This window comes from Phyllopteryx taeniolatus, chromosome 6, assembly GCF_024500385.1.
Source record: "Phyllopteryx taeniolatus isolate TA_2022b chromosome 6, UOR_Ptae_1.2, whole genome shotgun sequence".
Classification (NCBI taxonomy): Eukaryota; Metazoa; Chordata; class Actinopteri; order Syngnathiformes; family Syngnathidae; genus Phyllopteryx; species Phyllopteryx taeniolatus.
The window spans coordinates 27,897,170-27,911,076 of NC_084507.1; the positions used below are offsets into that span (position 1 = coordinate 27,897,170).

Sequence of the window (13,907 nt, forward strand, 5' to 3'; positions counted from 1 at the left end):
CACAGTACAAATATAGTTTGGTTGTTTTTACAGTGTCTAATTTTAAAATCTGGACAGTAGAGAAAAGAAATATTGCTTATGGTATTAAACAATGTTTATATTCGAGGTTGACCGGTATTAAACAATCCACACATGCATGAGCATCTGTGCTGCTCAAGAAAGCGAAGACAGCAGATGTCAGCATCTGTGATTCAGCTCCATCCAGCTGCGTCACAGTAAAACAATTTCCATCAAACAGATGGTGGTTTAAACACTTTTTTTTTTAAAAACACACAAACAACTGTTTATTCCATTGTGTCTGTTCACAGAGAATCGACTGCTCGTCTAGTTAATTGCCCAGAAATGACAAACCGCTCAAGTGCAATGCTAAATTCAAGGTTGAGAGTGTTACTAATTGTTCGGAAAGAAAAAAACGGAAATCTTTGGGTTTTTTGGGGGTTTTTTTTGCGTGCAAATTAATTTAGCCATGTCAAACTCCAATTAGGGCCCAGCCTTTGGCATGTTTCATTTGTTGCTACAAAAACATGTTCTCCTAGAATCTAACCTTCAGCTGTTTTCAGTCATCTGATCATCAAGGCTCTGCACACTGTTGATGATAACGTGTTATAATCAGACTGTCCTGCTCAAAAGTTAGGATTCCATTGATCATAAATCTGCCTTGGGCTCGAAAACAATCATTTCAAAACTTACAAAATTATTAGATGCTTGCTAAACACCTGCATCTTTTTAGCTAAAGAAAAAAAACAGATATACAGGTATGCCAAAATGAAAGGGAAAAAAAGAAAGAAAAATACATCACAAATTACAAGGCAATGAATTACTTACAGTCTGTAAAGCCATTGCAAATCATTATTTTTGAGGTAATGCATGAGAATGAGAAAATGAAAATCAAAATCATCTCCTGTCAGCCTCACCTTTCACCTCACTCTGCTGCCATTATTAATTCTTCACGGCACCTATCAACTACTGGTGCAGGAGCAGATATTTATTGCCAATAAAGAAATATCTTTCTTCCACATCTCTGAGGAGAAAGACAGGCCAATCTTAAATGCTTCGGCAGGAGCTTGTGGCGCCACAGGGATTCGCAGGACTGGGATAAATCTTCACTTCCTTGACCTCAGCATTCAATGAGCCCCTTCCGCCAGGAGTAGATGTGCCTTACCAAGCCAACAGACAACCAGTGAAGCAAGAAACCATCACTTTCAGAGGTAAAACCTAGTTAATTAATTTGCCAAAAAAGCGTTCTGGCCTGCATCTGTCCAAACCACCACTGATTCCTCCACCAGATACACTGAATTCGAAACTGGCTTCAACACCTCGCTCCGTCCCCTCTTCCTGTTTTTGGAGACAGGAGTGAATAAAGCCAAGATATGCAGACAAATACATTCCTGTCTGCTGTTTGTTCTGGCCTCGTAACCTCAGATGGGCCAGGGTTGGCTGGTCCTTCTGAAGGGATTAGCGCTTAAAACTGGGGAAAACCGTTCCTTTCTACTATTCTTAATATGGTCAAAACGAAAGCCCCTTTTACACTGCCTGCTAAAGCAAGGATTTTTACGCCTTTTTTCTGGGTCGTTCTTTTGTACAAACAACACTGACACGGGATATGGGGATGGAGTAATCCTGCTCCTGTACAAAAGGAAATGGCACAATGCTGGCATACAGGAGTGACGTGATCACACTCATTTGATTGATCATCTGATTGCGGGATGTTGTGTTGCTGCTGGTCTACAAGTTATAACATCAGAAATTCACTGCTGAAGCAGGCTTTATTTTAACCAACCACAGGCTATCTACTTCAGTAACCCCTCTTCCTAAAGTCGAGAAAGCCAAGGACCCGTGGGGGATTTAGGCTTTCAGTTCTGCCACACACAGCTCGTTCACTCTGTTAATGAGGACATTAATTACATTCTACAGAAACATTTTGAAAACAGCAAGTGTGCACTCATGAGAGAGCGGAACCATCTTTCCTGTTTTGTTTCAAAGGGGATGCAGTAAGGCAAAGCTGTCTGAACACCACTAAAATACCCCAGGGTGTGGAGAAAAACATTACAATTTTATAATTGTGCTACAAGTTTGAATATTGTGTGTGGGTGCGTGGGGGGGGGAGCGGAAAGGTGGCGTGTAACACACTGTGGGTAAACAAAGCTATCTGCATTAAAGCCTATTAGTGTTGGGTGAGGGATCACTGCGTCAACAGCGCCCTACTGTCAGTTCCTGATATTGTCACATGATACCACTGCTAAGTAGAGTAATATCCATTTTATCCACCATGCTCCTAATGCCTTTTCTCCTGTCCCTTGTGATCAGCCAACTTCCAACCTTAATCCCAAACTAAGCTGCTTCCTAATTATGCTGGCTGTCTATGCTGGTAAGAAGGGTCAACCTGCTCAGAGGTCTCACATGCTGAAGAGCACCTGGCTACAGACTCGCCGCAAACACTGCTGCTAAAGCAAATACTTTCTCATCTTGGAGGTGCAATGGATTTTTCGCCAGGACAAAGTGCTCATTTGCACTTTCACACACAATGCAGATGCACTGGGCAAACAGTAGCTGTTAATCCTCCTGGCTATCATTTATGAAAGTTCAAAACGGTGCTAAAAGGGTTCAATAAATATTTATAGTATATATAATGAGGTAGTAACAATAACCAATGTCCCTTCACGTATAGAAAATACACATGCAAGCAGCAGTGGGAGCACACACATACACCCATGACCAAGCAATAATAAACTGGTATTGAGGTTTTGTTTTGTTTTTAACTAACAAACACCCCATGGGCCCCCTGGAACATTCTTGCATATTGCTGGCTTTGTACTATTGTAATACATTTGGCCAAGCTCACAGAACTTTGGCTACAGAGGGCACAGAGGCAGAAAGGGTTTCCATTCACATTAGCCTTTCCGGCCCATTCTCGAAGTTTTCCCTTAACATGAAATTACCAAAACAGTACAGACTCTCAAGAATCTACCCTCGGGAAGATGTTGGAAGTCTGAAGATCACATTACAATCATGGCGTCAGCACTTTTGAAACATTTCTTTTTCCTCAGCCAACATGAAACATGAGAATGGTAGGAATCACCAGAAAGAAAGCCTTTTCTTAAGATTGTTCCATCCGTTGCGGGCTTCCAGTCGCGCCACCTGAATGCACCTGTAAAATCCTCAAGTACCACAATGTTCAGTAGCTTCGCTTCGGCTGGCAGCCTGGGTCATGTTGGAAGGACATGGGAAAACAAAGGTCTGAAAATCTATTTCTCAAATAACTGAGCAATTCTCCCCACAGAGGGAACAGAGAAGGCTTTAGGGCAGAGGCCTTGGCGAGAAACGCTACTTAGTCTCGCTAAGAAGCAGCTTGCCTCTCTGGATTTCGGACTGTACTTAACATTAGTGCCATGTACCCGCATTATGAGGAATTGTATTGTACCCGTTTCTAACCAACACGACAATAGCACAGTGAAGTAAGGATAAAGGACACATTTTTGTGATTAGGATCTCTCGCCTCATTAGCATCCTGTAGAACTGAAAGCTGTGTGTTGATGACATATGACGTGCCGTATATTGAGTTTCACAGCTTGACCATTATGCAATTATACTTTGTCAAAAATAATGAACAATCCAGAATTATGCCAGTAAATCCACTGTTAATGATTGGTTTTAATGGCAAACAAGGACACAGTAAAAGAGGAGCAAGCTTGGCTTCCGGAATGTCTAACAATGTTTTTAAAGTGTGACATCCTTGAGGGTGTTGTGAAAAAAGAAGCTCCACAGTCCCCACTGAGTAAGGCGTGTCAAAGTGAGGAGGATTGTGATGCGAGGTCATGTCGGATCGAAAGGGGAGCTTCAAGAGGAGGAAGACAATAGCAGCATGGTGACAAGCTGTGTTTGAGAAATCAATAGGTGTTGTTTTTCTTCTGCCTCACTTTAACACCTGAGTCAGAACAAAGCAAAGGCCCAAAGAGTTCCTGAACATGTTTTTTTTCCACCCCCCCCAATTGAATCCAACTCAACTTTGGTTCTGAAACAAGCTTGCGAGAAAATCATTCCTGTACTCTATATTTCAAAGGCTTTATTTACATTGAAATGAGGATTGTTTACAATTCCTCTGTAAACTCGGGATAAAAAAAAAAAAAAAAACTAAACAGACTACAGTGTGAATTTCTACAACATTGAACTGATGAAACTGCGAGAAACCTTCACATTCCTTGTGTGAAAATAAAACTTCATGCACTCTTGATGAACTCATTAGCCGTCTCGTTAATGCTGCCCTCCCCGTAAAATGGTCTGTAAACAAACGCATTGTTAATGAGATTGACTTTAAATCAAAATTGTGTTCAACAAGTTTGAAAATGGGCGGCACGGTGGCCGACTGGTTAGAGCGTCAGCCTCACAGTTCTGAGGTGCGGGGTTCAATCCCCGTCCCCGCCTGTGTGGAGTTTGCATGTTCTCCCCGTGCCTGCGTGGGTTTTCTCCGGGCACTCCGGTTTCCTCCCACATCCCAAAAACATGCATTAATTGGAGACTCTAAATTGCCCGTAGGCATGACTGTGAGTGCGAATGGTTGTTTGTTTCGATGTGCCCTGCGATTGGCTGGCAACCAGTTCAGGGTGTACCCCGCCTCCTGCCCGATGACAGCTGGGATAGGCTCCAGCACGCCCGCGACCCTAGTGAGGAGAAGCGGCTCAGAAAATGGATGGATGGATGAAGTTTGAAAATGACTGCATGGTTAGATTTGCCAACAGCTGGCACCTGTGCGTCTACAGCTGCCACGACCTAGCCGTAAACCCAGCTGACAGCGTTGCGACACGACTGCTGCGCAGAACGCGCACAATACAGGCGACTCAACGGCGAGCTCGGATGATTAATGCAAGGTAGAGAGGGCATTTTATAACAAGTCACCACGATTTCACGCTGTGAAGCCTTCAAACGCGGCGCTCTTTTAAATCACCACGCTAGACATTAGCCATGCTCTGTTATACTTTAATGTGTTTCAATTTCCACTGTCCTAATAAAGTTTATGGGAAAGTGTCCGTCTAATGAGGCTGAGATACATCAGAGTGATAAGTGTTTGGGTTCATGGATGGGTCCATCTGAGGAAATTTCTTTCCCCAAAGGGACTCATCAAACCAGAAATACCACTTCCCCTGGAGAGCTTTGTGACACCAAGACAAAAAGGGGAAAAAAAACAAAAAAAAGCTATACCCATCAAGCCGCCATGGAAAAACATGTCCTGAAGTAAGTGTTTTGATTTCAGCTCAGATTTCACGTGCAGAGAATAGCCCAACAACTGCTCTGTTCCTAACACTGCAATATCGCCCCTCATCCACAACTCTGACCCGTTTGACCTGGACATTCGTTACCCGTGTCACTACAGGCAGACGGCCTGAGGAATGTGGTTGTAAATGTGTCGACTCCGGGGAAAGGTGAAGAAGCGCACAGTGAACACAGTGGCTAAATATAAACTGCTTTCTTTCCTCGGGGTTCGGATAAGGAGATGCGCTTGAAGCGTCGGTCTCACAAGACCCACTTTTGGCAGTCTGGAACTCACCACCTGAGGGACATGAAACGGGAAACAGCCGGGCTTATTTCTTTGTTGGATAATTACACATCTGTGAGCAAGCGAGTGTGTCATACATTCACTCTTCTATAAACACTGAGCCAACTGTGTTTCACAGTTTTGCTCCATTTGTAAATGACATTTTTTTTATTACATTGCCCACTCACAGTGTGGCAAAAAAAGATATCTGTCATTTACAGTTCCCGTACTACTTGCCAATAAGTGTATTTTTATTACTCTATTTGCTGTACATTGAGATTGAGAATTACATTTTTATTTATAATTCTGATTATAATCCCTCAAGGGGAATTTCAGTTTACAGTCTGCTACATATATTTTGGTTCAACACAAAATACTGTGGAACCAAATCACACACATGGAGCCATGCATGTCATAGTGAAAGGGGAACGCAAAGAGTGCTGCACCTCTTGAGGTGGGGGAGCGGGGTCGGTACATAGCTCAAGGGCACAATGCATCCCTCCAACAACTTAGTCGACATTTTCTTTAAAAGTTCGCAGTATGACTTGAACTGTGTCCCTCTGATTCCAAATCCTAAATCTTTCCAGATGAACCACAGCCTTCCAATGGAAGTAACGTGCCTCCACTGGTCAGAGTAAATGTACATTTTACTGGAGAGCCATTACCAAGCTCGTTATCTTGTGCAGCACACACACAACAACCTTGTGTTTTTTTAGCATAGGCGCATCCTCGGTTTCAGCAAAGATGCATCTTCTGGTGTTTATATTTGAACGAAAGCCCCCGTTTTCAAAATCTCCGAATCACTGAAGCGCAAACCATTGTAGCGGAAGCAGCAGTTGACGGAGTAATAGATTTTTCATCAACACAGGCCAGGGAGCCAAGCGGGAGAGGCCAGGGAGCATCGGCACCATTGATGTAACGCCTCTGCTTTGATGTACAGTCAAATGTTCATTGTTTTATGCTGGACTGCACCACTACAGTACATCGCATCACTAATTCACCATCGTCATCATCATCATCAACATAATTGTTGCCGTCTAAGTACTTTTACTGTACATAGTGTATCTGCATGCTCTTAGCTGTAAGAAGTTTAATGTACAGTATTTTTAGGAGCACAGCAATGATAATACCTTCGTAAGCATTTGAAATTCAATTAATGTTTTGGGCATAGTTGTGGTATATTTACGGTTTCAACTATTGTATATGCAATCATAATCACTTTTAGGTCACGCGTCCATTATTCACGGAAATCAGTCAGGAACGGACCCAGCAGGGGTCCGTTGTATTTTTGTGTGCTACATGCACAGGTATGCCATGCAAGTGGTAGCCGGATGTGTGCATAGCCTAATTCGGCCTTTTGAGTCAAACTCAACCTCCAAAAGGCAGAATTGTATTTTGACCAAATGCAGGTAAAATTGACTTGCCAAAAGATCAATATCACATTTATAAGCTTGGCCAAGGAAGCTGAAGCGCTGCTACATCTGCTGCGGTAGAGAGGAGGAGACTAGTAAAGCAAGGCCAACGAGCGTCAACCTGTCAGCGTTGGCATCTCCTCCAGGGTGTCGGAAGGCGTCACCCTGAGGGGTGCATAGCGGCGGCCGCGGCGGTGTCGGGGCTTCGTAACCTGGAGCATTTAGACTTTACAGCTTGGATGCTTGCATTCGCGGGCAAAAAATCTTTAATTCATGAGGACAATGATCAACACACAAAAGCACCATCGGGCACATTTAAATGCAATATGTTAATCAATTTATTCTATCATTCCTTTCATATAGTTTGAAGGGCATGTTTCAAATTTACATTGTACTACATGTGGTATTGAGCAAAGCCGATTAAAAGAATCTAGACAAAAAGACCAGAAGAAGTGGAAAATGGAAGAGGGAAGAGTAGTCCAGTCACCTCCTCTAATTGTGTAAGGCATTGTATCATCTGTGACGCATCAGTGAGCTGTTGCCATGATAATTTCCACTTTGGCGACACTTTCATAGTTAACTTTTCTATAAAGAAGAACATTAAGCATTTTGTGTCACAACTGTCATTCCAGCAGACTTCTCCCAGCATTTAATCAGTGCCTCAAAGACATGTCGACGGGATATAATCATCTCCTGTCAATGCACTTTACTTCTGAGTGGTTCTTTCGAAAGCTCCTGGTGGATCTGCGGCAGAGCTCATTAAATATCGTCGTAGGAGCACCAGGCTGGGTAGAACGGGAGCAAAGATACATGGTCAACGTGATCGGGCCTCAAAGGCAGCAACCAGCTGTTTCTCTTCAACTTGTTTTCTTGCTCTGTCCACACACTCAGGTATGTTTTTATGTTTAGAAAAAGCCTCAACATGAGGACATGTTCGCTGCCTGTGAAAGTGCATTCCAGAACAACCGGTGGTGCTGTAATACTGAACAATTGAAGTGAAGCACAATAACATTGGCCAATCATAGTTGCATCACGGTTGTACAAAATTAACAAAAGAACAAGCAAAACATACAAAATATTGATGTATAATGTTAATACCCTATTGTCAAACGTGGACATTTGTATGACATAAACGGGAACTCAAAAAGGAACATTGATTGACTTTTCAACTTCTTGTAGTGGCCATCCATCATGGCTCCTGGAGATGCCGACACACCAACAAACTAATATTCAAAAAACAAAAGACATTGACATTGGTTTACTGGTACAAAGTGGCGTCTTAATTCTAATTTCTAGCAGTGTGAGCGTCAGAAAAGTGTTAAGGCAATCTGGAGACGTCATGAAGACCGCAGTGATGAGGTGCACATCTCATGGAATTTGGCATCCACAATTTCTTAAAGTCATAGGCAGTCTCTTGTCCACACGCACAATATATCCGACATAGAGGCAAAAGAGAAAGGCTCCCGAGACAACGGGACCTCTCATCAGTGGTCTGTTAAATCACACGTATTAATGCTGAGGGCGCACACGCCACCATAAGTCTGTCAGTGGCCTCGCTCAGAAACAAAACAATCTTTCCGTGTTAGTCCAAGCCCTCCTCTCACTCCCTCTCTCTCTCTGTCCATTCCCCCTTCAGCATCCCACCCTCCTTGTTGCAAAGTTTTCCATCTGCTCTTTGAATTACTGCCCACAAAGATGGAACCCAACCAACCTTTTTTCAGGAGGAGACGGTCTGATCGAGGCCAGGTCCCCACCGCCCCTCACCCTCCTATTCACAGATGGTGGCCTGGTTCCTGCAGGGAAAACTTCCACTTTGTGGATTCATTGTAACTTTTTAACATTTTTTTTTTTTTTTTTTTAAAGATTTAGGGCCATCCCCCCCCCACTCTCGGTCAATTATATGCCCATTATAGTGGACACATAATGGACTCCTCAGAACCTGAGTGTAAAAGGTACAAATTGCTGCCATGCTGTGATGAATAATGCAACAATGCACAAATTTATTTTATACTTACTGTAAATTGGTGCTCTAAAGTAGAGGCTGCACTACATCCCCATTAATCTGGTTAGTGTCTTGCGTCTGTCTACTTGCAGCATGGATCACCTGTTAAAGCCCATCCACTAATGATCCATTCATGCAGGGGGTCCTACGTAGACCCCCACTGGTGCTGCGTTTATGTTGTTTAAAGCTGAATAGTTGGACATCACTGTTTCATGAGAGAAACCGGGCATCTCTTTTCAACTCTCTCTTATTTTCTGAAATAAGCAAAATTAAATTCTAAAATAATAATAATTTTAAAAAAAACAGATGAGGAAACTGCCCGGGAAAATATGGCTCAAAAGTTGCACCAGTTAAATCACCAGTCACATCCCAGAGTGATGATCACCAGAGAAACAGTGACGGAACATATTACAACAAGCGAAGAGGTCTGGCTGTTCAGTACAATATTAGCAATACAATCCATTGCATACACAAATTCATTTCACGAAGCAGATGCTAAAGTGAATGAATACCATTTAAGAGAAAGCATTGAGGCTAATTGACTAGCATGAAAAGTTCACAAAACCGTCACCTTTTTTGGTGCATTTTATTTACTTAATGGCAGCAATAACTATAAAGTACATAGTGGATAACGTTATGATGTTCCTAACATGATAAATTCACTTTGAGATGTTTTTTTAAGTTCATTTTAGACACGTTCAAACCTTTTCTTCAAACACTTTTGAGTTAGAAAAGAGCAATCCATGAATTGCAATCCTCCGTCCCCACTTCGCTGTATCCCGCGTCCATCTGGCGTCATCAAAGGGGGATTTGTTTCATCTTATTTTATAGCATATTGCATTATACGGTGGTTGACTTGTCTTGACACTTCCGTGAGAGTTTGGAGTGCTAAAATGCTACAGACAATTTGTATTTCCAATAAGAAAATTAGATTTGAAATATGAAGAACTCAGTGGTGGACCAGCGTCCCAGAACGGATTGGGGTAAACTTTATAGAGGGTTCGATTAAACTGTGGAGTGAGAAATGGGATAATTTTAACACTTAGTGACACTATTCGACAGATGGTGAGCAAACATTTATTCTATTCCCCGTGGAGAAAATGGAGGAGCAAAACACAGATTGGACTTAAATATCTTTTAAAAACACAATGGACTTCCTTTGAGTTCGACAGTTTTATTCTATTTTTTTTTCCATAGATCTTTTTCCTCTTATCAACATGACTTTAATCAGTCGAGTATAGCAGGCAGAGTTAATATTTCAAAGGCTGCTGATAATTCATCTTCCACCGCACTGGCAGGTGCGACGGAGTGCAGCAAGCACAAGTTATGGAAAACACGGATTTGATCGAGCGGGGGGGGAGGGGGGGAAGGAAAACAATCCCCAACGGAGTGCCGAGGCTCAACGGTTAGTCAGCATCCAAGGTGAAGGTGTGGTCTTCATGCAAAACAGTGTTAATCAAATGAGACGCCCAGTGGCTTGAGGGAGTCAAGGTTGCATTCACATTCCTGGATTTCTCCCCGTGTTGCATATGGAAGAGAACGGGAGAAGTATGAGGGGAATCGGAAAGTGGGGATGTGGGAGGGTGGTGGGTGGTTTAAGATAGGCCGTGTAGGCTGCAGCTAATGGGGTGGTAAAAGTGCACACGGCAAGACTGCAACACGCCAGTGAACAAACAAAACCACAGCAATCGGGTCATGTACAGTTTTGGTGAAGCTTCGCTGTTCAGTCTGCTTTTAGTGTGTTTTGATTCCTTCCATACAGTACAACGGAGCCCATTCCTCATTATTAGGGTTTTCAGCGCATGCCTACCAAAATATCATATAGTGTATTAGCATGGCAGGATGGATGGACACTGACACGCACTGTACACGAACTACTGATGAAAAACATTGAGGGCATGAATTTAAAACAAGAAACAGATCAAAATAAACAACAAACATATATAGTATTATGCGCCGGGGATGCCTTCATAGATAAGTCCCGCCTTCATCAATGGAGTAACTGTGATTGGCCAGTGCTCATGCAATCATTGGACAGTCTGGTGTCAATTATTAATCTTTAATCTTTCTAAATGTTTTTTTTGGGGGGGGGGGTTATTTTAATAATAGTTCTTGTTTGGATTCTTGACAAGCTCATGAAAACTTCCGATGCATGTTATGCAAATGAAGATTGTTGTTTTGGCACTGTAGCCTTTAAAAGGAGATAAACTGCACCATTCTTTTCCACAAAACAGTTCCGACATGTCTTACTAAAAAGTATCTTGCATTCTTACACAAAAACACACAAAGGATTTTTTTTTTTATTACAGCGAACCCCTGCGTGTTCAACATTCTCATTTTTTTATATTTTGGAGCTAACTTCCCTTATTTGTTGAAAAACTCACCCATTTGATTTTTTTTGGCGCAATGCGATAAGCGTTACTGTGGCGCCACCTGGTGGCATATTGCTGTCAAGGACATATATTGAAGTGAGTTGAGGAGTTTCATTTAGTCATAAGTAGTGCATAGCGACCATTTTGTGGCATCTGTTGGAAATGACATCAGTAATTCACGGATTTTCGGTATTCACTATATACAACACATTTAATACCCAATTTGGTTGAAATCACTCAATTTTGGGAGGGCGGTTCTTCAATGCCGAGTACAGCTCGATACCATGACGACGGAAGTGAAACGAAGCGAGCGGCTAATCGGTCTTGCCAACTAATTGGTGACTTTTCTGACCCATCTAGCAACTTTTTGTCATGTTGTAACTATTGGAGACTTGCGGACACTCACAGACTCCCTCTAGAGTATTTGTTCACTACTTTGTGTCCAGACTGCAAATGGATGGTGCTTGCATGAAGCCACCAATGGTTAATTGACAAGATTGCGCCAAAAATGATTTTTCTGGTTCTTTGGTAGAACACTTGATTGGCGGGGACGCACTTCAAAAACCCAACTGCTTCTCACAATTCAAAAGTCAATTTTGTAAAATAACCCATTAAGTTACATACAATCCAAGTTAAGTGTCATACACTCGAGAAAAACGAGAAACCATATCACCCCTCACCAACACACACACATTGAACAACAACACACACATACACCCCCCACCACCCTCAAGCGTCCCCTTTTTTGAAAACCAACATATGGTGACCTGAGCTTACAGCATTTTCCTCAGACAATCGGCGACCCAAAAACAAAAATGACCCGTGACCCATTTGGGGTCCCCATCCCGAAGTTTGGCAAACCCGAGCTTGATCAGTCCAGGACCACACGGGACCGGTGAATTATGTAAATACATAAACTTATATAATAATTCAAACTTGAATTTGACTCCACAAACATAGCACACGCAGTACAGCAGCAACGCAGGTAGAAGAACACTGCAGGATAAGAGGGTGGCACAATGTATGCATGGTTGTCTGTACCATTGCATAAACACAGATTTATATAAAATTGAATGTATATTTAATTTATAGCTAACATGCATAATTTGATAGAGTCCAGTAAAAGGTTAAAAAAAAAATAAGAATACTCCAGCACTGTCAAATAAGTGGTGTTGTAAATGTGTTTTTTCCTTTGAAGTAATACTGTATTTCAGATACAGACATGATCACAGGGCAATATTTCATAAAATGCCTGGTTTGGATTCTAAGCTCAAAACAAAAGAAAAGCACAACATGAGACTGGAAAGGGAAAACACATTGGCATGATGATGAATGGCATCAACAGTAGCCTCCCCTCATAAAGCAACTGCAGCAATAACTGCTCCGGCTTTCAGTCTTTTAAACGGCACACGGTGTCGCACAATCGTTTACCAGACCTCTTACGGGATAAAGTGAAATGAAACTTTTCTATCTCGTGTAGGCAACACCTTGTAAGCTGAGCGGTGATGATGCGGCAGAAGCATGATGCGTTGTTTCGGGAAATGGCAGCTCCGGGTCGCTAAGTCTTCACGAGAACTTCATTTTTCACTTTTATGAAGTTGAGAGCCATTTTTTTTTTTTTTTTTTTTTTTTTTTTTTTTTTTTAGACGTATACATTTGACAGTCCGGAGTGTTCCGAGGCGCTCGGCTTGCGGAGCCCAAGGGGCACAAAGTTGGCGGTGGGTGGGGGTGGCAATGCCGGCCGAACTCGCGTCTCTTTTGCCCCAAAGTGGACGCACAAAGTTCGCAACGAGATCCAGGACACTCGGACGAACATCGGCTCTTACCTGTTGGCCCCTCGATTCCATCGGCGTAGATATGCACGCTGAGAATCAACAAAAAGGCGCAGGTGTTCATCGTCGAGCTCTTTTTGTTGTTTTGTTGTTGTTGTTGTTGTTGTTTTTAGTCCACTTTTAACCGCGACGTCCACCCGAGGAAGTTTGAGGGAGTGGAGCTCATCTATTCCCCATCTGGTTGACGGTGACACAGACGCGCAGTTTCGGCCCACCGCTACTTGTGCAAACTGACGTCACAGTAAACAGTTGTGGGGAGACATTGGCCTGTGCAAAGAGCTTTTTTCTTTTTTTCTTTTTTTTTCCCTCCCACTGCCCGAGACTCTTCTTCGCCCAAAAGAGACGGGAGTCGGGCGCCACCAAGTGACCAAATCGAGTATGACATCGTAAAAAACAAAAAACATGAAAAGAGTCTCATGAATCTTCACACTCACTTGATGTGTTCATAATATTCGATTCGTGGCAGTGAACATTTGAGTAATAGACAACACTGATGGAAATCTACTATATACAGTATAGCAACTGAACAAAAAATAAATGAAGACAAACTCATTATCATGCAATAATGTATTGTAATGTATTTTTTTTAAATAGTGACTGTCCATCTATTGAAAAGCAGATTTGCAAACAGTGTTTCAGAAGGTGTCCTGTCATAGACTAGCATTTAATTAGATTTAGCACATGTAGTTACGGCAATGAAAGCGAAAGAAAATAAATAAATTACATTCAATTACATTTTTTTCTCGACCGATTTTCACC

General features: G+C 42.3%; 1 protein-coding gene across 6 annotated transcripts in view; it reads right to left on the reverse strand.

Moving 5' to 3' along the window:
• Window positions 1–13,626, reverse strand: part of ptprub (protein tyrosine phosphatase receptor type Ub) — a 184,265-nt gene extending 170,639 nt beyond the window's left edge. For 2 of the 6 annotated variants that reach the window (XM_061776353.1, XM_061776352.1), the window contains exon 1: window positions 13,143–13,626. In XM_061776353.1, coding sequence (XP_061632337.1) covers window positions 13,143–13,212 — 70 coding nt within the window. In that variant the 5' untranslated portion in view covers window positions 13,213–13,626. The remainder of the gene's footprint in view (window positions 1–13,142) is intronic. The other 4 variants (XM_061776356.1, XM_061776354.1, XM_061776357.1 and 1 more) reach the window with 2 other exon arrangements.
• Between the last annotated feature and the right edge of the window lie 281 nt (window positions 13,627–13,907).